This window comes from Littorina saxatilis, linkage group LG8, assembly GCF_037325665.1.
Source record: "Littorina saxatilis isolate snail1 linkage group LG8, US_GU_Lsax_2.0, whole genome shotgun sequence".
Lineage (NCBI taxonomy): Eukaryota > Metazoa > Mollusca > Gastropoda > Littorinimorpha > Littorinidae > Littorina > Littorina saxatilis.
Window position 1 is genome coordinate 12,042,073 of NC_090252.1, and position 22,500 is coordinate 12,064,572.

The 22,500-nt window shown below is 42.1% G+C and overlaps 2 protein-coding genes across 2 annotated transcripts in view; both read right to left on the reverse strand.

Moving 5' to 3' along the window:
• The window catches only part of LOC138973984 (multidrug resistance-associated protein 1-like), a 33,840-nt gene extending 16,931 nt beyond the window's left edge, over positions 1 to 16,909 (reverse strand). Inside the window, exons 1-16 of the mRNA XM_070346674.1 lie at positions 16,795 to 16,909; positions 16,255 to 16,578; positions 14,788 to 14,968; positions 11,977 to 12,108; positions 11,357 to 11,545; positions 10,615 to 10,752; positions 10,175 to 10,321; positions 9,218 to 9,302; positions 8,639 to 8,705; positions 7,888 to 8,014; positions 6,855 to 7,031; positions 6,081 to 6,258; positions 5,661 to 5,677; positions 5,204 to 5,384; positions 1,718 to 1,823; positions 100 to 202 (exon numbers count right to left, since the gene is read on the reverse strand). Coding sequence (XP_070202775.1) covers positions 100 to 202; positions 1,718 to 1,823; positions 5,204 to 5,384; positions 5,661 to 5,677; positions 6,081 to 6,258; positions 6,855 to 7,031; positions 7,888 to 8,014; positions 8,639 to 8,705; positions 9,218 to 9,302; positions 10,175 to 10,321; positions 10,615 to 10,752; positions 11,357 to 11,545; positions 11,977 to 12,108; positions 14,788 to 14,968; positions 16,255 to 16,460 — 2,034 coding nt within the window. The 5' untranslated portion in view covers positions 16,461 to 16,578; positions 16,795 to 16,909. The remainder of the gene's footprint in view (positions 1 to 99; positions 203 to 1,717; positions 1,824 to 5,203; positions 5,385 to 5,660; positions 5,678 to 6,080; positions 6,259 to 6,854; positions 7,032 to 7,887; positions 8,015 to 8,638; positions 8,706 to 9,217; positions 9,303 to 10,174; positions 10,322 to 10,614; positions 10,753 to 11,356; positions 11,546 to 11,976; positions 12,109 to 14,787; positions 14,969 to 16,254; positions 16,579 to 16,794) is intronic.
• A 3,523-nt stretch (positions 16,910 to 20,432) lies between these two features.
• Positions 20,433 to 22,500, reverse strand: part of LOC138973988 (multidrug resistance-associated protein 1-like) — a gene marked incomplete at its 5' end in the record, with an annotated part of 3,956 nt that continues 1,888 nt past the window's right edge. The window contains 2 exon segments of the mRNA XM_070346677.1: positions 20,433 to 20,567; positions 21,293 to 21,421. Coding sequence (XP_070202778.1) covers positions 20,433 to 20,567; positions 21,293 to 21,421 — 264 coding nt within the window.

A 22,500-nucleotide genomic window follows, 5' to 3' on the forward strand; every position in this document is an offset into this window, starting at 1 on the left:
AGTGGCCGTCGCGATATAACCTTCGTGGTTGAAAACGACGTTAAACACCAAATAAATAAAGAAACTAAAAATAGTGGATGTCCTCGCAGCGCGACTTACTCTGCCTGTCTGAGTGCGCTCTTCTTGCACCAGTTGTCGACCTTGATCACTGTCCCCGGGATGACCTCCCTTTCCTGACGCATGTGCAGCTCTCTCCCTTGGTCTGAAAACGAAATGAATAAACAAATAAATAGATAGATAAATAAAAAGCAAATAAATAAATAATAACCGGCCCCTGTAGCGCAGTGGTTAGCGCATCGGGCTGCGGGCCGAGAGGTCGTGGGTTCGAATCCCATCAGGGTCATGTGGGTTTTTCGGGCTACGGTCAGCTCCTACCCAGAGTGGAAGTGCTATGGTTCCTATGGGGAGGCTGGGATCACACAGTTGAGTGTCATTCACGTAACGAATGCGACTTTGAGGGTGCTCGGGTAGTGTATACCTGACCAACACCGCAGGTGCGGCAGTTCTCGGGCCTGGTTGACGCCAGGATATATTATGACAGTAAGCGTAGAGTGCTGCCCTGTCACGTAGTCTCAAACACTAAATTGGAAATCAAAAGCATCATTATAATCATCCTCATCTCATTAATCATCCAAAATTATAAAATGTTCTTGCTCTTGTGGCCCTTCATGCCCGGAGCTCTCATGGTGACCTTGGTCTCATTGTTCCTGTTCCATCCTTCCCTGAATAGTACTTCCGCTGTCAGTCTTCAACGTGTGACATTCTGGGGGGTCGACGGAGGGACGTGATGGCGGTCTGCTCTCTGGAGGGAACGCTCACTTAGTCTGGCTCCGCGACTTAGCAGTCAATGTCGTTTGTAAAGTCATAGTAGGTAGTAGGCTGAGTCCGTTAGCTCGGGACAGACCCACTACTGAACACCGTCGAAGTGACTCAGCAGAAGTGCAGTGTCAACTTCCGAGGGTAGCCTACCGCAACGACCCGACATCCCTCCCAGGAGCGTCTGTAAAATCGACAGGTCTGGCAGCGGAACGAAATTCAGATGTGGATGGAGCAGCGAATGCAGGGACGGGGCGATGTGAGAGCACAACGGGACAAGGAACAAGTGTAAGGGGAAAAATAAAAAATAAAAATAAATAATAAGAAGTGTTACATGTTTAGAGCTTACGAACTCTGTGATGGTTTTTGGTATTCTGATATTCTGGTTTCCATTGACTTTATCTTTATTGTTTTAGGTTTGTCATGGCATCGATGGCAAATACCTGGTTGCTTAGGGGATCCTTCACAGCCGCAAACTATCAACATGATTCAGAAACATATTATCATCAGTAAACCGGATAGTAATTTAGTGGACTGTATTTTGTTTCATCTTGGAATTTGTGTGTTTGCTTTGGTTCTGTTTTTGATGCTTCGAGACGACTTAATTGCTGAAAGATAAATTGACACTATCGTTCGCTCCCACACACACCCACACACACACCCACACACACATACACACACTAACACACACACACACACACACACACGCGCACATTAACACACACACACACACACACACACACACACACACTAACACTAACACACACACAGACACACACACAGACACACACACACAAACACACACACACACACATACACACACACACACACACACACACACACACACACACACACACACACACACACACACACTTTATAATTGAGAAACAATTAAGCCTACCTTGATGATTTTTTCTTTATCCTGAAGTCATCTTCATCCGCTGACGTCATCCCGTCTGACGTAATGCCCTCCACTCTGACGTGCATCTGCCCAAGTATCTTCTGAACTGGAAGTTAGAGTACTTAAATGTGGCGAAGTACAATGAGCTACACACTAGCCTTAATGTTGGGTTAGTAATGTAGTCATATAAAAGTGAAGATAAACACAAATATGTTAGTACTGATTATGTACCTGTGTTGCATATGTTCTGCGCGAAGTTAGAATCCGGTTCCATTCTAGAATGGACCGGGTCCAAGTTGGAATTCTAAACCTGCGCAAGTACAGGGGTGCCATTCTAGAATAGTACCCTTGTTGCTGGTCCATTCTAGAATCGGCCGTGCGCAAGGTTGGAATTTGGGTCCAAGTTGGAATAGTCATTTCAGTTAGACTATCACACAGCCAAAGCCACAAATGTGGATTTTCTGTTTGTTTTTGTTTTTTGTGTGTTTGGTTGGGTTTTTTTCTCGGGTTTTTTACACTTTACTCAAAGACATCGTGAATTGGGATTGTGATGTTCTGAAAGTGATTACGATTTTGAGAGACACTCAGCACTGATCGCTACGAACGGAAATTTCCGGACTGACAGTGTTTTGCCGATCTCGCTTGTAACTTTTAATCTTATTCATATACATGAAGTTGGTCTTCTGAATTGTGAAGATAAAGTCTTTAGCTTTGTATCGATATATAATATGACTATATAGTTTGAGCGAGGGAAAGGCTTTTTTTTTTCTTTTTTTTTCTTTTTTTTTAAACTAGCTTTAACGTTCTATCAGGCATGCGCCTCTTAAGAACGGTGCTGCTTTGACCACAAGACTCGCAGCCATAGCAAACCCCTTGTTATGAGCGCCGACCACAACGAAGGGGCCCCACGAAAATCGGCAAAGGCGAGGCTAGTTTCTGTAGAAAATCGTCTCTGTTTTCTCCAAAATGACATATCATCCCATAACTGGCGTTTGTATTTCGACATAAGGTCTTGTGGCATCTAATCATCGATTTCATTCTTTCATTTGATTCATTTGTGAACGCTGAGCTTCGAGTATTTATGCTTTTCAGGGAAAATTTTTGAAAATTCTGACTTTCCACAGTTATTACGGAAAATCAAGCTTGTCAATCAAGATGCTGTGAATTGGAATGTCATTACTAATCATTAGTTGACCTCTGGCTCAAGTGGTGTCATCTTGCTACACGGTTGAATTGCAATTCGTCAATCTCTGCCGTCACTGGGCACTGAGAACGTCAGGAGCCTGAATTTTTTTCAAGGGCAATTAGAGGTTATTTGAAAGTATGACATGGTATAATGTTGTGATTTTGGAGAGAAATATTAATTGACTGTCATGGCAATGAGGCTTGGTCAGAAATAAAGGGTATTCACTGATTTTAAGCTACAATTCAGTTGCTTGGAAATGACAGACCTCCAATCCATTTGTAAATCAAGTGAACTCTCTTGAATGATTGGTACTTCCTCTACAAATAAAATTTGTGCACCAGGATATAATTCTTGGAACTTTGTTCTTTTGTGTAGTAGTAGGCTAATGCAGGGTTGTAGGAGTTTGAAACGTGGGCATATCACAGTTTGGAAGGTAGGAATTCTGATAGATTAAATAAAAACTGTCAAACTTTTAGGCATGGAATTCCACTTTGAGAGTATTTGTTGTGGTAGTACTACTACTATGAATTGCTTTCAATGTTTTCCCATAATATTATAAAACCAGACAAAAGTTGTTGTTGATTTCTGTTTTTGTTAATGTCAACTTTTTTTAAACCTGTGACAACAGCTCTATAACTCACTCTGTCCTTCTGTTGGTCTGTCTGTCGGTTAGTCGGTCTGACCGTCTGTCTGTCTGTCTGTCAAAAAAATTGTCAAAAAACCGAACATTTTCGAGAGGGAGACAGCGCTGACATTGCAAGCGGCCGCAACCGGCTCTCATCACAAAAAACGACTGACATGCAAACATTACCGCCCTGGTAGTCCCCCTTGCTATGGTCTGCCTTTGTTTATTGCGTACTCAGGAGTGTCAACTTTCTTGACATGACATGACATCGCAAGATCGCCAAAGGATTTTTTTCAGGGGTAGACAAATCAGCCCCATTTTATCAAAGGGAAGGTGCAGGTGGAGATAATTCAAGGGAAGACAACTCTGTCTTACCTACAAACATTACGGCCCCCTTTATTCACTCTCGCGATGCTTCACGCATGTACCATTCTAGAATGGCACCTCTGTACTTGCGCAGGGTTGGAATTCCAACCTGGACCCGGTCCATTCTAGAATGGAACCGGATTCTAACCTCGCGCAGAACATATACACCGAACTGATGAATTCCCCTTGAAAACAGGATAAAGCAACAGCTTCCTAAAGAGTGCGCGCAATACGCTCGTTGATACCCAAGCGGCCGCCTCTTGATTTTGTGTAAAAAGTGTCTAACAATTGTCCATTTATCAAAGAGCAATGTTTAACCATGTCACTACATGTAGGACATCGGCTGACGTTACTTTGGTAACTTGCTTTAACGGGAAGAAGAACAACGACAACGACAGACAAACAATGTGCGCGTGTGTGGTGACTTTCGGATGAGACGAAAAACCTAGGTCTCTTTGTGTACACTACATTGAGGTGTGCACGTTAAAGATCCCACGATTGACAAAAGGGTCTTTCCTGGCAAAAGTGTATAGGCATAGATAAAAAATGTCCACCAAAATACCAGTGTGACTTGGAATAATAGGCCGTGAAAAGTAGGATATGCGCCGAAATGGCTGCGATCTGCTGGTCGATGTGAATGCGTGATGTATTGTGTACAACATTCCATCTCACACGGCATAAATAGATCCCTGCGCCTTGAGTCCGAGTCTGGAGATACGCGCGCGATATAAGACTTCATATAATAATATATAATATACATGAAGGGCACATTGTAAGTTGGCAATGTCAGTAAATGCAGGGGATATAGCTCAGTTGGTAGCGCGCTGGATTTGTATTCAGTTGGCCGCTGTCAGCGTGAGTTCGATCCCAGGTTCGGCGGAAATTTATTTCACAGAGTCAACTTTGTGTGCAGACTCTCTTCGGTGTCCGAACCTCCCCCCGTGTACACTACATTGGGTGTGCACGTTAAAGATCCCACGATTGACAAAAGGGTCTTTCCTGGCAAAATTGCTTAGGCACAGTTAATAATTGTCTACCTATACCCGTGTGACTTGGAATAATAGGCCGTGAAAGGTAAATATGCGCCGAAATGGCTGCAATCTACTGGCCGTATAAAATTACATCTCACACGGCATCACTGCAGAGCGCCTAGAACTGTACCCACGGAATATGCGCGATATAAGACTCATTGATTGAAATGCAGGGCATACTGTGTACACAAATATTTGCTTGCAACGAACAGGCAAGCAATCCTGTCAAAAGTAACTTACAAGTAGCTGTAAGTTCAAACCTCTATACACCTACTTACTTTCAGGGTCCAGATCGTCCGTGTCCTGACGGAGATGGGTCTTGAGGTACTGAGCGAAAGGTCCGTCGTGCTTCAGCAGCTGTTCGTACGTGCCTGTCTGCACGATGTGCCCCTGGTCCATCACCACGATACTGTCACACATCGGCAACCAGTGGATCCCGTGCGTCACCATCACGCGCGTCTGTACGATTGGAACACAACATCGCGTCACCATCACTCGTGTCTGTACGATTGGAACACAACATCGTCACCATCACACGTGTCTGTACGATTGGAACACAACATCGTCACGCTCATAAGATACATGCCAATGTCACGTTTTGGTGTCATGAAACAAACTAAAATATCTTCTTTGGTTTCTAAACAATCTGCCTTTTTCACTTTAGTTATACAATGCAAACTGCCTTTCTCGAGTGGTTGACAGCGGGAAAGCCAGACGTAAAGAGCTAGCAGCAACGTTTTCGATCAACACAACTGCATAACAAAATCGTGTGCATACTTTCACAATCTCCAAACAAGTCTTCCTGTATTAAAGCAGCGGCCTGTGCTGAAAAGTGCGTAACTCAGAAACGAGAACGGCAGTTTTGCTTACGTAACGATGGCTATGTTTTACGATAGTCTGAGAGTGTGTACTCTATAACACATGACTGATACCCTTCCATGAAACACACACAAACATATGCATGCATCCTACGAAATCGGCTGCCTAAATGGAAAGGGTAAACACGATCATACAGGTAAAAGCCCACTTGTGCAAAAGACAATACTTTACGAAGGAGTTTCTACCCACGAACGCAGACGAAGAAACTCAATGGCTGATAAGTGTAACATTGGGCCATTCTACCACTACCACGAATGCTATGGACAGATCAAATACTCATCCTTGCCTTGTTCTTGAGCAAGCCAGAGGCACTGATGACCTTCCTGAAGATGTGTTTGCCCACGTGACTGTCCACGGCGGACAGGGGATCGTCCAGCAGGTACACGTCACAGTCCTGGTACACGGCACGCGCCAGGCTCACGCGCAGCTTCTGACCTCCACTCAGGTTGATGCCCTGAAGTGACAGTGCAATAATGTGCATACATTTACATATATTTGCATCTTGATGAGGGTAATACATAAATATATGTTGTTGTTGTTTTTACCGACATGTACACGTCACAGTGTTAAGTCATCGCACGTAATAGATTCACGCGCAGCTTTTGACGTCTGTTCAGGTGATGTCCTTTGATATATTTAATGTTTGATATATTTAATGTTTGATATATTTAATGTTTGATATATTTAATGTTTGATATATTTAATGTTTGATATATTTAATGTTTGATATATTTGCATACATGTGCACCACAACCCTGAAGTACCGCACTTCTAACTTCTGATCCCCTCCCAAGTTGATGCCCTGTCAGCTAATTTTGTGTTTTAAGTAAACGTGCATGCGTCTTTATCGTGATTAGTGGGATAAAGATATTTCCTGTACTGTAGAATCAACAGCTCAAACATGTTAACTGGAAATCACACACAACTTACAAAAGAGCAGTCCCGACCTATCGACAAAATAACAAATAGAAAAAGAAACTTCCAAGAACAAAACATAGTCTAACAACCACATGCCATTGAACTCACATAAACCATTCATAATTAGCATACCTTCTCTCCAATCTCCGTGAGGTCCCCAGCAGGAAAGGTCTCAATGTCGGGTTTGAGGGCACAGGACCTGACGATCTTGCGGTACCTCTTGTAGTCCATGGGGCTGTCAAACAGCACGCAGTCCCTCAAGGGCCGGTTCTGGATCCACGCTTGTTGAGGCACGTAAGCTACGGAGCCCTGTGATCGACGGCAGTGAAGACATGTAGTTAAAGATTAGCTGATAGAGATAGGAGCTTATGGCTTAGTCACTCAGTCATACACTCACTCACTCACTCACTCACTCAATCACTCACTCACTCCCTCACTTACTCACTCACCCAATCACTTACACACTCACTCACTCATTCATTTGCTCGCTTGCTTACTCACTCACTCACTCACTCACTCACTTAATCACTCAGCCCCCAAGAAATACAGATACACTTATAATCACCAGTCAATCAGTTAATTTATAAATATATGTACACATATGATTTAGGAAGCACGACTAAGCTGATACAACAATACAGACTTTGGCCCATGCTTTTAAGAATGGGAATATTGTCAACAATGAAACGACACCAAACAATTTAAAATAGCCCTCCACCCAGCATCCCCTAACTCAGGCAAAATCTACATCGTAGTCAATAGTTGCAAGTCGTGTTGTTGGCCCCGTGTCTGCCTTTACCCCAAGAACTTTTTTTTCGATATAAATACTTGCGCCCTTTCGAATACCTGACCACGGTTTAGTGTACTCAAGACACCAGCAGAAAAGTTGCTCAAGCTTAATTACCTGCTAATCCGAGACATGCTGAGCCTAGCGATGACTCTACGAGTCATTTTTCCAGAGTTCATATGACGTATTCAATGAGAACAACTTCATTCTCGAAACTCTTTGTCATTTCCCTGGAGACATTCATGCAAAAATAAACAGACATTTTGTTTGCGTCATTATTTGTATCGTGACGTACTCTCGGACTCAGTTTTGCGATTTTGGCGTAAGAGATGTCATTAATGACAACACTGCCATGCAGATCTGTTCAGACACACTCACCCTCACCCACACATTGCCCTTCAGCTTTCTCATCTCCCCGAGGAAGGCCGACAACAACGACGACTTCCCCGCCCCCACCGGCCCCACCACCGCCACAAGTTGTCTCTCCCGGACTTCCAGGTTGATCCTGAAACATGTCACCAATGGTGCGAGTGTAGTCAGCTGTTCTAGGGAGCGTTTATTTTGTCAGGATCCAGTTAGAGTCAGCCATTGAACAAGCTGATGACTAAACTGGAAAATGCTGGTGGCTACAGTACAACAACAAGCTGGTTTCTTTGAGTAAAACATGTACGATTCTAATGGCAACAGATTTAAGACTTTTTCTGTCTTCCTTTTGTTAAGTAATCTGAGCACAAAAGCCATGTGTTTCTAAATACATATGTTGCTGATAGGATACGTTCTTTTTAAGAAAAGCAAACATTTAAATACATTTAATTCTAACAGGTTTTGGCATGCTAAAGTTATGTTGTCATCGTTGGAGAGATGCAGAGGTAGAATTTTCGTTTTGTTTTGTTTTTGCCGCAGAAGTTAAGTCTGCATGTGGATTTGCTTCGACAATGTTTCTGTATTTGTATGTGCTATGTTGTCACGACCAAAACATTACGTACACTTTTTGTTTGATACTGTGAGGTTGAAACCGAGAAAGAAAATGTTGTTTACAGCACACATCATTCTTACCTTGACAGTGCGATTCAAGATTTTAACAGAAGGGCTGCAGTCTATTATCTCAAGTTCAATTGGTAATACTCACCGACTTAGAGCCGGGGGCAGGCTGCGGTCCCAGCTTAAAGTTCCGTTCTTCATACACAAGGCCACACCTGGTGGAGGATAGAACTTTTATCACAAGAGAAGTGTTGATTGAATGCATATGCGGTACAACGGATACGACGTCAAAGAATTAGCGATAGATCGGCTGTCACGTTTTTTCGAGGACTGATAGATTCCTGAAACGCCGACAAAAAAGGATCAACACGACAAAATAAAACAGCGCACGTCGAATCGCATGGGTTAATGCTGGTTCGTCGTTTTAGCCACTACCAGAACATTCGATTTTTTTGAAACCGAAATTGCAGGACGGGTAGACCACTATACAAACAAAACCGAGTTGTTTTAAGAATAGGAAGGTAGACACATAGACGGAAAGACAGAGAGGTCAACGGAGGGACATGCAGAAGGGCTACATGCATAAATAAACAGGTCGAGAAAATGACGCAAACAACGTGCGTTCCAAAGAAGAGAAAATTGAGAAAAAAAACACAGTTTAGCTGAACAAAATCGGGAGATGTAAAAACAAACACTACAAACTCAGGGATAAACGGATGAATCCTACCGTCCTCAGCGTCGCGACAAATGTCTGACGGGTTCAGTTCTTCACAGGACAGGAAGTTCCCTAGTCTTTTCAGGGAAACGTGGCTCTGTCAAACACAAAAACACAATAACACATTCAACTTCAGTAGTGGATGTAAAGCTGCAACAGATTTCTGGAACCTACCCTTCATAGTAACTTTACAATAGTCAAATAAACGATTGTGCATATATACACACACATCCCCCCACCCCCCATCTCTATAAGAGGTTGTCTCTGCAAGGAACAGGATTATACATTAAAATGGTTGCCTCGTCCATGGACATTTTGTAAAAGCACAGCCCTTGCAACAGACGTCTCTATCCTTTCATTCTGGTTTAGGCCTCTTAGTCCATCACTTTCTTTGAAACATCCCTATTTGAACGACACCCACCCCAACCCCCCTCTCCCCACCTTAAAACCGTTTGCCCGAACATTATTTATTTATTTGTGAGTATTTCTACGCACATACCCTCCCAGAGGGAGGCTCATGGCGTTTACAATATGCCGTGTGAGATGGAATTTTTTACACAATATATCACGCATTCACATCGGCCAGTAAATCTCAAGCGTGTTAGGCGAGTATATACTTTTCACGGCCTATTATTCCAAGTCACACGGGTATTTGGTGGACATTTTTTATATATGTCTATACAATTTTGCCAGGAAAGACCCTTTTGTCAATCGTGGGATCTTTAACGTGCACACCCCAATGTAGTGTACACGGGACCTCGGTTTTTCGTCTCATCCGAAAGACTAGCACTTGAACCCACCACCTAGGTTAGGAATGGGGGGAGAAAATAGCGGCCCGACCCAGGGTCGAACACGCAACCTCTCGATTCCGAGCGCAAGTGCGTTACCACTCGGCCACCCAGTCCTTGTATGTCAACAGCAGCACTAACCCACTACCCCTCCCCCAAAACCCCATGCCCATACACCCACCTGCACAAGCTCAGAGATACATTCTGGCAGCTGGTTGATGGGCTGTTTGAGGATGTTGAAGAGAGACATGGACACAAAGGCTGTCGCAGGATCCAAGTAGCCTTTCTCCGAGACAAACGTGTATGTCAGCAGTGTTCCCATCGTCACCTAACATAAAGAAAGAAGGCTAGATATAATTCAATGAACGAACACAAAAAATATAGAAAGAAACAAAGAAAATAAATTCACAAATACAGATAGAAACATGTTCTCCAAAAGAGGTCTGCCTGGTGGTGGTATTTTGTCCACAATGTACACACGCAAATGAAAAACACCCAAACACATTGAATAGTGTGTGACAGAACCTAGCCTAACTGCGGGACAGGCGAGAGCTCTGACCAGAAACCACATCTTGCAGCATCTCAGTCTGTGTCCTAATTGTTTGTGGCACCCAAACTCACCAGGATGGGGGAGCAGATCCAGGTGAAGACAGTGATGGTGGTGAACAAAGCCACCTTCTTCAGACAGCGTACCTCCTCGTCACGTATCTCTGTCACACGCTTGTAGAACGACTCTTCCCACGCACTCAGCTTGATCACCTGCAAGTCATTCAAGGAATTACTCATATAGTTCACCAAGCGTCATCTGACAGATTTGGGGAGTCAAGATGTCTGTAACTTGATACGTTTGTAAGTTCTTACTTATGAAGCGATCGGGCAAGGAACAGCTAGCTAGATTGGGAAGATTCCCGTGACAAATTGGCGATTGAGCTGAAAATTATACTGAGAAATTGAGAGGTTGGACGCTTGAGTGGGTGGAATACTGAACGAGTGCGTGACTGTGTGGCTCTGTCCTCCTTCGTGACTGGGCTGGGGGGGGGGGGGGTACATGTGTGACATCATGGTTTTCTTTTTTGTGCACATGGCTCACACCGACAGAAACAGACAGATATAGACAGACACAGACAAACACAGAAAAGACACGTAGACACGCACACAAAAACGATCACACACACACACACACACACACACACACACACACACACACACACACACACACACACGACCTCCCCCCCACCCCACACACACACCCGGTCTACCACCCCCACCCCCACCCACATGTACACAATTACACATCTAACTATTGACTAATTACTGACTCCGCATCCCCACCTTCCAAGCAACACGCGCGCAACACCCCTACCTTCATGCCACCAAGGACTTCACTGATCATCTTCAGCCTCTGGTCTTTGAGGACAAGCTGTTGAGCCTGGTACTGACGAGCAGCGATGGATATCTTGATGTTGACAGGGATCAACAGTATAATGATGCCTACACCGACCAGAAACGACGCTCCCAGCTTATCGTTCAGAAAGTAGAAAGCCAACGAAATCTGGTGGGGGAAGAGATACCAACACATCCTCAATTTCTACGACGCTGCACATTTAAAAAGAAACCACAGAATGATGATGTTAGGCAAGATTGTGTTTTGAGAAGTCCATAAATTAAACCTGTCTGGCTGTTGTGGGTGAGAAGAAACAGCATCAACTCCCACAATGCATTGCTTTAAACAGTAGAAGATGGTGAATATTATTTTTGATTTGCATTTTTACACTTGAAACCACACCAGTTTTGAGAATTTTGCAATGCGATGATAGTCGGATTTAAGAAATTGGATAATTTTGAATTCAACCATTCAAAACTTACCATTTGGAAATATTATTTTTCGGAGACAATAGCAATGCATTCCTTTTCAGTTGATGTGTGTGTAAGACACATGGTTACAATACAGCAGCTTAAGTATTTTTTTTATGAAAGTCCCACCTGTAATGGAGCTGCAAGCAGCACCCACACCTGAGTGGTGACAGTCTGCATTTTCTGACAGTCCACGGCCATGAAGTTGACGATGGCTCCACTGGTGTACTGTCTCCGCCCCTCGTTACTCATGTTGAGAGCCTGAACAACAATATAATACAATTACAGAAATCAGCCAGCATTGCGAGGCATTTGAATAGCTAATTAAAAACTCTCTGGTCATTTTGTTCATCAGTGCGCCAGTCCATGCTATAGTGTGCATACTAAAATGTGTTTGGTTGCGTGTTTGTTTTTCTGTTTGTTTGTTTGTTTGTTTGTTTGTTTTAATGGCTGACAGACAGGTTACACGCGTCGAAGAAAAAGTTCAGTTTTAATACATTCGTTTAGCAGCTAAGCTAGGGCGGGGGTGTAGCTCAGTCGGTAGCGCGCTAGATTTGTATCCAGTAAGTTGGCCGCTGTCAGCGTGAGTTCGTCCCCACGTTCGGCGAGAGATTTATTTCTCAGAGTCTTTTTTTTTTTTTTTTTTTTTTTTCTTCTTTTTTTTTTTTTTTTTTTCTTCTGGTTCGAGCCTTTACCTACTTCAGCAGTCGTCCGCGACAGCGCCGCTTCCGGTTACGGCCGGAAGCGTAGTTTTTTTTTTTTGTTTTTTTGTTTTTTTTTACCTCAGTTGCATGCAGGCTGCTTCAACCCTTCCTTGTTTTCTTCTCTCTTATTTCTTTCTTTTTTCTTTTTTCCTTTTTTTTTCTTTTTTTCTGTCTTTTTTTCTTGTAAATAGGCGGTGAGCATCTTTCTTCATTGGTCTTTTTTCTTCTTTTTTTAACTCCAGCATAGAGGTATATTACACTCACGAGACATGGACATTTTCTCTTTACAATGGAAATATTCCTTATATTTACAAATCAAATTTTCTACTTAATATTTGAAACTCGAAAATTACGAACACTGATCCCTGACAAGTTGTCTTTCTAAAAATACTAATACACATTTTCCCAATTAATATTACGTGATTTACAAAATTTCTCATCTTTTTACAACAACTTGTGTCTTGATAGCCAAATATTATATCCTGCATCTTTAAATTAACCCTCAATCCAGCCTTTTCCTCTATCCAGTTTTCTATCTTCGTCCAAAACAACTTTACCGGTATGCACTCATAAAAGAAATGTTCAACAAAATCAACTTCCGTCCAACAAATACAACATCTGTTATTCTCCCTGACTTGCATTTTACATAATAAAATATTTGTTGGATATATGTTATGTAAGATTTTCCATTGCAATTCTCTTAACCTCACTTCTTTGGAAACATGGGCAAGTGTCCAAATTTCCTTATCTACTTGTACACCAAACTTCCTCAACCAAAAATTATATACACAAGGTTTTTCTACAGCAGTATCTACACTTTTCTTTTCTATCATTTTTCGTATTTGGCTTATTTTTATCATATACAGGCTACCATCAAACAATTGCTTATCCATCTGGACAATAATATGTTTATTTTCAATCCAAAATGGGCTTCCAATCATTGTCAAATTCAATTCCTTACTCGGTTTAACATTCAAATCAAAACAACCATACCCTGAAACAACATGTCCCAGAAACCATAGTGGTATAAACGTCCAATTTGCTCCCTTCTCTTCATACAAACGTCCGACCCATTGTAAATAAAAAGACTCTTGCATCCTGTGCACATTTAGCATTTTCAACCCACCTTCACTTATTTCTTTCTCCATTACTTTTCTTTTCACTTTTTCAAATGCTTTTTTATTCGAACACTTTCTCTGCCAAATAAACTTATAAAACAATCTATTTAACTCTGTCAAAACCCGATCTGGCAATCCAATCGTCTGCATCACAAATACTAGCTGTGAAATAAAAAAACATTTGATTATTACAATTTTACCGTGAATCCTTAAATCTCGTCGACTCCATATCTTAATCAACTTCTTAATCTTCTGAACTCTTAATACCCAATTCTGTTCAACAGTTATTGCTCTATCATTATTTACGAAATATATACCTAAAATCTTAATCTTCTCTGTGCACTCAAAGGGCAACTTTTGCTGACCACAATGCTGTCCAATTTTCATTATTTTGGTTTTATTAACATTCAGGGTCAGTCCTGAAAACTTTGCAAACTTTATTATTATATCTTTAACTTTAAAAACATCACCACTGTTCTGAAACAATATTGTTGTATCGTCTGCTAACTGTTTAATTTTTAGGGCACTCTCCTCGCCCACCTTTGAGGGTAATTCAACACCCGTTATATCACTTTTCCTAATTTTAATGGCAAGTATTTCCACCGCCAATATAAAGGCCAGGGGTGAAAATGGACAACCTTGTCTTATACCACACTTCAAGGGAAACGGTTCTGAAATCCACCCTCCGTGATTAATACTACTAAAAGTGTCTGTCATTAAAAGCGTAACCCATTTTTGAGTCAACTTTGTGTGTAGACTCTCCTCAGTGTCCGAACACCCCCGTGTGTACACGCAAGCACAAGACCAAGTGCGCACGAAAAAGATCATGTAATCCATGTCAGAGTTCGGTGGGTTATAGAAACACGAAAATACCCAGCATGCTTCCTCCGAAAGCGGCGTATGGCTGCCTAAATGGCGGGGGGAAAACGGTCATACACGTAAAATTCCACTCGTGCAAAAAACACGAGTGTACGTGGGAGTTTCAGCCCACGAACGCAGAAGAAGAAGAAGAAGAAGAAGAAGAAGAAGAAGAAGAAGAAGAAGAAGAAGAAGAAGAAGAAGCAGCTAAGCAGGTGTTTGCTAAAAATGTTGTGGTTATTTTCCCCCTGAAAACTGACCTTTCTGTAGACTGTGGCGACCAGCGCTGTCTTGATCTTCATACCGATGTTGTTGACGTGGTAAAGGTTCTGGTTGAGACAGATTGAGGTGATGAAGGTGACGACGAAGAAGCCAGCCACCAGGGTGTACCCGAACCACCCCGGGTACCTCTCCTTATTCTCCAGGTACTGGATCAGCGAACTGATAGAATATAGGCAGAAGAATTACTCAGGGATCGCTAGTTACTTTGGTTCGTGATTTCGGCTGTAATAGTGATTATACGATGCAAGGAGGCACAGTTTGGGAAGCCATGGATACCTGTCAGTCAGATAAAACGTCTTTTCAAATGTTTTACGTTGTGTTGCATTTTACTTAAATACATTGACTCCAAGTCAGTTTGCTCAAAATGACAGAGTACTTTAACTTGCACTCCTTACTATCAAGCGACCTCAAAGCGGCTGGCTCTTGACTTGTTTTAAACGAGTAAATACGTGTTTAACAGCAATATGAGTGTGAACATGAACTGTTGTAATAACGCCTTTTTTGTATTCTGTATTTTGTTAAGGCACGGCGTTTAACAATGAACCAGTCTGGCTTCATTAAATACATGCATATTGTCCATTCCATCATATAGTGCTCTTCTTTCTCCTTTAACTTTTTCGATTAGATACATATGGGCCCATTTGTAGCCGTTCTAACTTCACAATGGAATCACACACACACACACATCCATATAATTATTCCCTCTTCCACTCATGTGTCCACTTAGTCGCTTACCCACTCCTGTTATACAGCTATTTATCCTACATACGTGAGAGAGACACCCGTGAGATAATAATCGTTCAAATCACACGTGTGTATATCATGTAAATGAGGTCATGTCAAGGAAGTCTGGCAGGGACCTGTTTTTCCACTGCTTATGATGCCAAAGTCACCGAGACAAACGTCATTATAGAAACAAAAATTGCGCTCGCTAATTACCCTCGATGAATCTTTAGAACTAACACGTCACGCCACACTTTTAGAGTGACGTTTCTTTGCTTTGACGTAATAGATTGCACGAGGCTTTAGAAGAGATCGAGGTTCCAAAACAAGCGTCTTCAATTTAGCTGCCTCGACTGCAAGACATTTTCAGTAAAATACACGTAAGGACAGTATACATGTAGGATAAACAGAATACTACATGGCTCGCTGTGTCGTACCAGATTTACACTTGATCGTTGCTAGTCAAATAGTGAACAGTTAGCTTTCGCTCGCAGTTTAATATTTAAAAAAACAACTCGTGTAAATCTGGTAGGACACAGCAAGCCATGTAGTATTGTCTATGAATCTGTGTATCACTTATTCACATTCCATTGTTTGCTCGCTCATTTCTTCACTCCCTCGCTTGCTCCCTCACTTCCTCAATCAAACTCTTCGCTCATTTGCTCAGTCTCCTACACCTCGACCACATGCCCATGGACTCTCTCCATCAGTTTACCACTCACTTGAGTAAAGCAGGGTTAGCGAACTGGACGCAGTCACCAACCACTCGAATCAGACTGGAGACGAGCAGCTCGAAGTAGAACGCCTTCACCAGGCAGCGAAACAGAGACAGGGGTTTCTTTGGCTGAGGTTTGGTCCTCTCTGGTGAATCGCCTGTGCTTGGAAGTCGTTCTCTCGCCTCTGGCCTTGATGATGACCTTGCCATCATTGGTGCCTGGCTTGACCTTGACGATGACTTTGGCAGCAGTGGTGTCTTCTCTGACGTGGCTTTCTCGGGTTTGCTTTTGCTGGCGACTGTTGTTGCGTCTGAATTTCGTTTGTTTGATCTGTGCAGGTGAGAAAATAAACACAATGTAAAATAAAGTTGTGCATGGCATGCCTAATTGTGATGTTGTTCTAGGTTTGCACTTGATTACTTCGTTGTTTGGATGTTGAAATGAGTGATTGGAGGTAGGTATTCTGAACTAGATCTGTGGCGGTAAACAGTATAATGTACTGGGTAAGTAGGTTGGTACCGTTAATCTATTAATGAGTAGACGCACCTGCACAATTTATCAAAGGTGTGCTGGAACTTGGCAATGACGGCTTGACCTTTGTACTGCGGGGGCAAGTCCCAGATGTCGGTCAGGGTCAGAGTGCGCTTAAACCCTCGGTAGATCAAACTGAAAAAGTAAAAAGAAGCCTTTAATTAACAGGCCAGTATCGATTGTAGCTGACGTGTTACGCAAGTGTGTTTTTTTTTAAACTAGCATTGCCTTTATTCAGATATTCCTCGAATAAGATGTTGAGCGTTTAATCAATCTCCATTGTATCACTCATTCGTCAGAAACTTTCCATTAAGTGAGGTCATGTTTTTGCAAAAAACAAACATGTCGAAACTGGAATGTGTCAATTGCAAATGTAGTTAATTGTGGTTTCATTTGCTATATCGTATGCTTGCCTGTTCATCCAATGAAAAGTGATCTTGGATGGAAATGAAGCAAACCCCTCTGGGCTTGGGGGCTGAAAAAAAAGTACAAAACTATAATACAAGAAATCTAGCCTTCCAATCGATGTTCTTTATAAAGGGCTTACATTATAGAATTGATACATATCACTCTCTCTCTCTCTCTCTCTCTCTCTCTCTCTCTCTCTCTCTCTCTCTCTCTCTCTCTCTCTCTCTCTCTCTCTCTCTCTCTCTCTCTCTCTCTTTCTCTCTCTCTCTCTCTGAGTGAAAATGAACGAACATAGCTAATTCCGCATTGCAGATGCCTTTCTGGCCCAACACTCAGTAACAAAACCCTCTACCTTGAGAAGCCTTTTGCAATGAAATCAACACTCGTATGTATTATTCCCAAACATCTATCCCCAGCAACAACAAAAATCATACCTTATCTGACTGAAGGTACCTTGACTGACGAAGAGAAGACTCTCCACAACAGTTGAGAATCAGCTGAACGCATAGTGTTGCAAATGTCGAACACACGAGAATGAAGTGAGTATTTTCGGTTTTCTGCAGCAGAAATACATAATTATATACGATCAAAAAAAACCTCAGGGTACATAATTATTTTCTCTTATGTAGCATGATAAAAAGGTATGGTATGTTATTTTAGGTATGGCCTATTCTAGAGAGCAGGATTCACAATCAGCATGATTCAACTGGCGTCCGCCCCGTGATCGGGAGGTCGTGGGTTCGAACCCCGGCCGGGTCATACCTAAGACTTTAAAATTGGCAATCTAGTGGCTGCTCCGCCTGGCGTCTGGCATTATGGGGTTAGTGCTAGGACTGGTTGGTCCGGTGTCAGAATAATGTGACTGGGTGAGACATAAAGCCTGTGCTGCGACTTCTGTCTTGTGTGTGGCGCACGTTATATGTCAAAGCAGCACCGCCCTGATATGGCCCTTCGTGGTCGGCTGGGCGTTAAGCAAACAAACAAACAAACAAAACAAATGATTCAACTCCACCCCTACCTGTTTTGAAATTGTCGTGAGACTGTGTAAGCTCTTTTTCGACAAGCTTTTCATAACTTTATTTGCTTTGCTGCACAGCGATATTTTGATCTCACACTGCGCAAAGGAAAGCAAAGGGAAGAGAAAGGGAACCGAAAAGAAAGAGAAAAGGAAGAATCGGAGACCTGCCATCGGGGTCCTAAAACAGAGCCAAATGCTCTGAAATAGGCGCACTGGTCACAGCTAGCACACGTTGTGTTTGAGAAGAAGATGTCTATAATAATTGTGACCCTCCACCACGGGATGTCATGTCACCTTTGCATGATTTTCATATTTTGTACATTTTCCTAAAGAGTTGTTTATGCTCTATCCAGTGGTGCAACCCGTTTTAGAAAAGAGCGAAAACTGTTTGAGTTATAAGCCTGTGACTAAGGTGACCCTCACACTGTTACCAGACACTCCCTGGACTTACATTAAGCCTAGCGCAGAAGCGCGCGAGGTGACATGCGACTCATTTCGTGGTGGAGGGTCTTTATGTTATAAAGAATAGGGGACCCAACTCAGCACACTGTTAGTTTAATTAGAAGAGTTATCAAACCTGATCCATGATGGCGGTATAAAATGGCACGATGTAGGCGACAAGGGACACAAGCCAGCACACTGTTAGTTTAATTAGAAAAGTTATCAAACCTGATCCATGATGGCGGTATAAAATGGCACGATGTAGGCGACAAGGGACACAAGCCAGCACACTGTTAGTTTAATTAGAAGAGTTATCAAACCTGATCCATGATGGCGGTATAAAATGGCACGATGTAGGCGACAAGGGACACAAGCCAGCACACTGCTAGTTCAATTAGAACAGTTATCAAACCTGATCCATGATGGCGGTATAAAATGGCACGATGTAGGCGACAAGGGACACAAGCCAGCACACTGTTAGTTTAATCAGAACAGTTATCAAACCTGATCCATGATGGCGGTATAAAATGGCACGATGTAGGCGACAAGGGACACAAGCCAGCACACTGTTAGTTTAATTAGAACAGTTATCAAACCTGATCCATGATGGCGGTATAAAATGGCACGATGTAGGCGACAAGGGACACAAGCCAGCACACTGTTAGTTTAATTAGAACAGTTATCAAACCTGATCCATGATGGCGGTATAAAATGGCACGATGTAGGCGACAAGGGACACAAGCCAGCACACTGTTAGTTTAATTAGAACAGTTATCAAACCTGATCCATGATGGCGGTATAAAATGGCACGATGTAGGCGACAAGGGACACAAGCCAGCACACTGTTAGTTTAATTAGAACAGTTATCAAACCTGATCCATGATGGCGGTATAAAATGGCACGATGTAGGCGACAAGGGACACAAGCCAGCACACTGTTAGTTTAATTAGAACAGTTATCAAACCTGATCCATGATGGCGGTATAAAATGGCACGATGTAGGCGACAAGGGACACAAGCCAGCACACTGTTAGTTTAATTAGAACAGTTATCAAACCTGATCCATGATGGCGGTATAAAATGGCACGATGTAGGCGACAAGGGACACAAGCCAGCACACTGTTAGTTTAATTAGAACAGTTATCAAACCTGATCCATGATGGCGGTATAAAATGGCACGATGTAGGCGACAAGGGACACAAGCCAGCACACTGTTAGTTTAATTAGAACAGTTATCAAACCTGATCCATGATGGCGGTATAAAATGGCACGATGTAGGCGACAAGGGACACAAGCCAGCACACTGTTAGTTTAATTAGAACAGTTATCAAACCTGATCCATGATGGCGGTATAAAATGGCACGATGTAGGCGACAAGGGACACAAGCCAGCACACTGTTAGTTTAATTAGAACAGTTATCAAACCTGATCCATGATGGCGGTATAAAATGGCACGATGTAGGCGACAAGGGACACAAGCCAGCACACTGTTAGTTTAATTAGAACAGTTATCAAACCTGATCCATGATGGCGGTATAAAATGGCACGATGTAGGCGACAAGGGACACAAGCCAGCACACTGTTAGTTTAATTAGAAGAGTTATCAAACCTGATCCATGATGGCGGTATAAAATGGCACGATGTAGGCGACAAGGGACACAAGCCAGCACACTGTTAGTTTAATTAGAAAAGTTATCAAACCTGATCCATGATGGCGGTATAAAATGGCACGATGTAGGCGACAAGGGACACAAGCCAGCACACTGTTAGTTCAATTAGAAAAGTTATCAAACCTGATCCATGATGGCGGTATAAAATGGCACGATGTAGGCGACAAGGGACACAAGCCAGAACATGAAGAGTACACAAGGGGAGACAATAAGAGCTTTTCTCGAGATTCTGGTTAGCACTGCAGCGAATACCTGGAACAAAAAGAAAGTATACGTTTTGTTTTTTTGTTTAACCAGTCAATCAGTCTATAAATCCGTAACAAAGATTATCCTTTGGATGTCATTTATTTAATCCACTAGTCGACATTGAAGGCACAGACTGAATAAGAAGCCAGCTACCATTATTGAAATGTCTACACTCCAGTCCCTTCGTGTGTTTTAATTTTAGTTTTATATAACTCAACTGATGACATCCTAGCCGAAGTGTTGGTTGAATGTTTGCATAGCATCACTGAATTAGAAGAAAGAAAAAAAGTATTACTCATTGTTTAAAAAAAACACACACACCAGTAACCAGGTTAGGTATTTTGTATCAATATTTCGGCACATAACTGCCTTCTTCAGGATGGTATGGAAAGAATGGAATGACGACACATGATGTACAGTGTAATAAATTGTAATGATGATTAATGACGTCATATTATTTCTCGCGCGTTATCACATTATTACTCATTGTTTGTATGATCTTGACAGCAATATAAGTGCTCTACCTACGCCATAATTCGAACCCAGGCTGTATCAAATCATATTGGACAAAAACGAAAACCATTCCAAATGTATGTTGTTCTATATGTGAATGTATATTTCTTGTATATGTATAAGTTGGTAAATCTACGATTCGTAGGGTAAGTTTTAAGCATGAAATAAATAGAGACAGAGAGACATACACATATACACATACGGAGACAAAGACTTACATAAGTAACAGTGAGCAGAGTTGTCGCCAGGTAGTGAGCTACAGGTACAGGTAGATGGTGCCTGTGTTTAGTCTCTGCTCGTACAATGCCTTGCGTGAGGCATAGCGCTGCTAGCAGTAGACATAGTACCTGCACACAGACCGACAGATGCACGCACGCATACGCACGTAAAAAGGCACAAAGCTTATGAATATATAAGTAAAACATCCGAAAGCCACAATTGTGTTAAACATGTCTTTGCTAAATGTTACATCATTCATTGTACTTTGTGTTGGTAGTCATGTGTCCATCAACTTATAAAAAGTCAGAACAAGTCGCGTAAGGCGAAAATACAATATTTAGTCAAGTAGCTGTCGAACTCACAGAATGAAACTGAACGCAATGCAACGCAGCAAGACCGTATACTCGTGGTCCACCGCTCATAGGCAGTGAAATTGACAAGAAGAGCGCGCGAGCGGGGTAGTGGTTACGCTATGCTGCATAGCACGCTTTTCTGTACCTCTCTTCGTTTTAACTTTCTGAGCGTGTTTTTAATCCAAACATATCATATCTATATATTTTTGGAATCAGGAACCGACAAGGAATAAGATGAAAGTGTTTTTAAATTGATTTCGAAAAAAAAAATTTGATAATAATTTTTATATATTTAATTTCCAGAGCTTGTTTTTAATCCGAATATAACATATTTATATGTTTTTGGAATCAGCAAATGATGGAGAATAAGATAAACGTAAATTTGGATCGTTTTATAAATTTTTATTTTTTTTTACAATTTTCAGATTTTTAATGACCAAAGTCATTAATTAATTTTTAAGCCACCAAGCTGAAATGCAATACCGAACCCCGGGCTTCGTCGAAGATTACTTGACCAAAATTTGAACCAATTTGGTTGAAAAATGAGGGCGTGACAGTGCCGCCTCAACTTTCACGAAAAGCCGGATATGACGTCATCAAAGACATTTATCAAAAAAATGAAAAAAACGTTCGGGGATTTCATACCCAGGAACTCTCATGTCAAATTTCATAAAGATCGGTCCAGTAGTTTAGTCTGAATCGCTCTACACACACACACACACACACACACAGACACACAGACACACAGACACACACACGCACATACACCACGACCCTCGTTTCGATTCCCCCTCGATGTTAAAATATTTAGTCAAAACTTGACTTAATATAAAAAAGTGTGTGTGTGTGTGTGT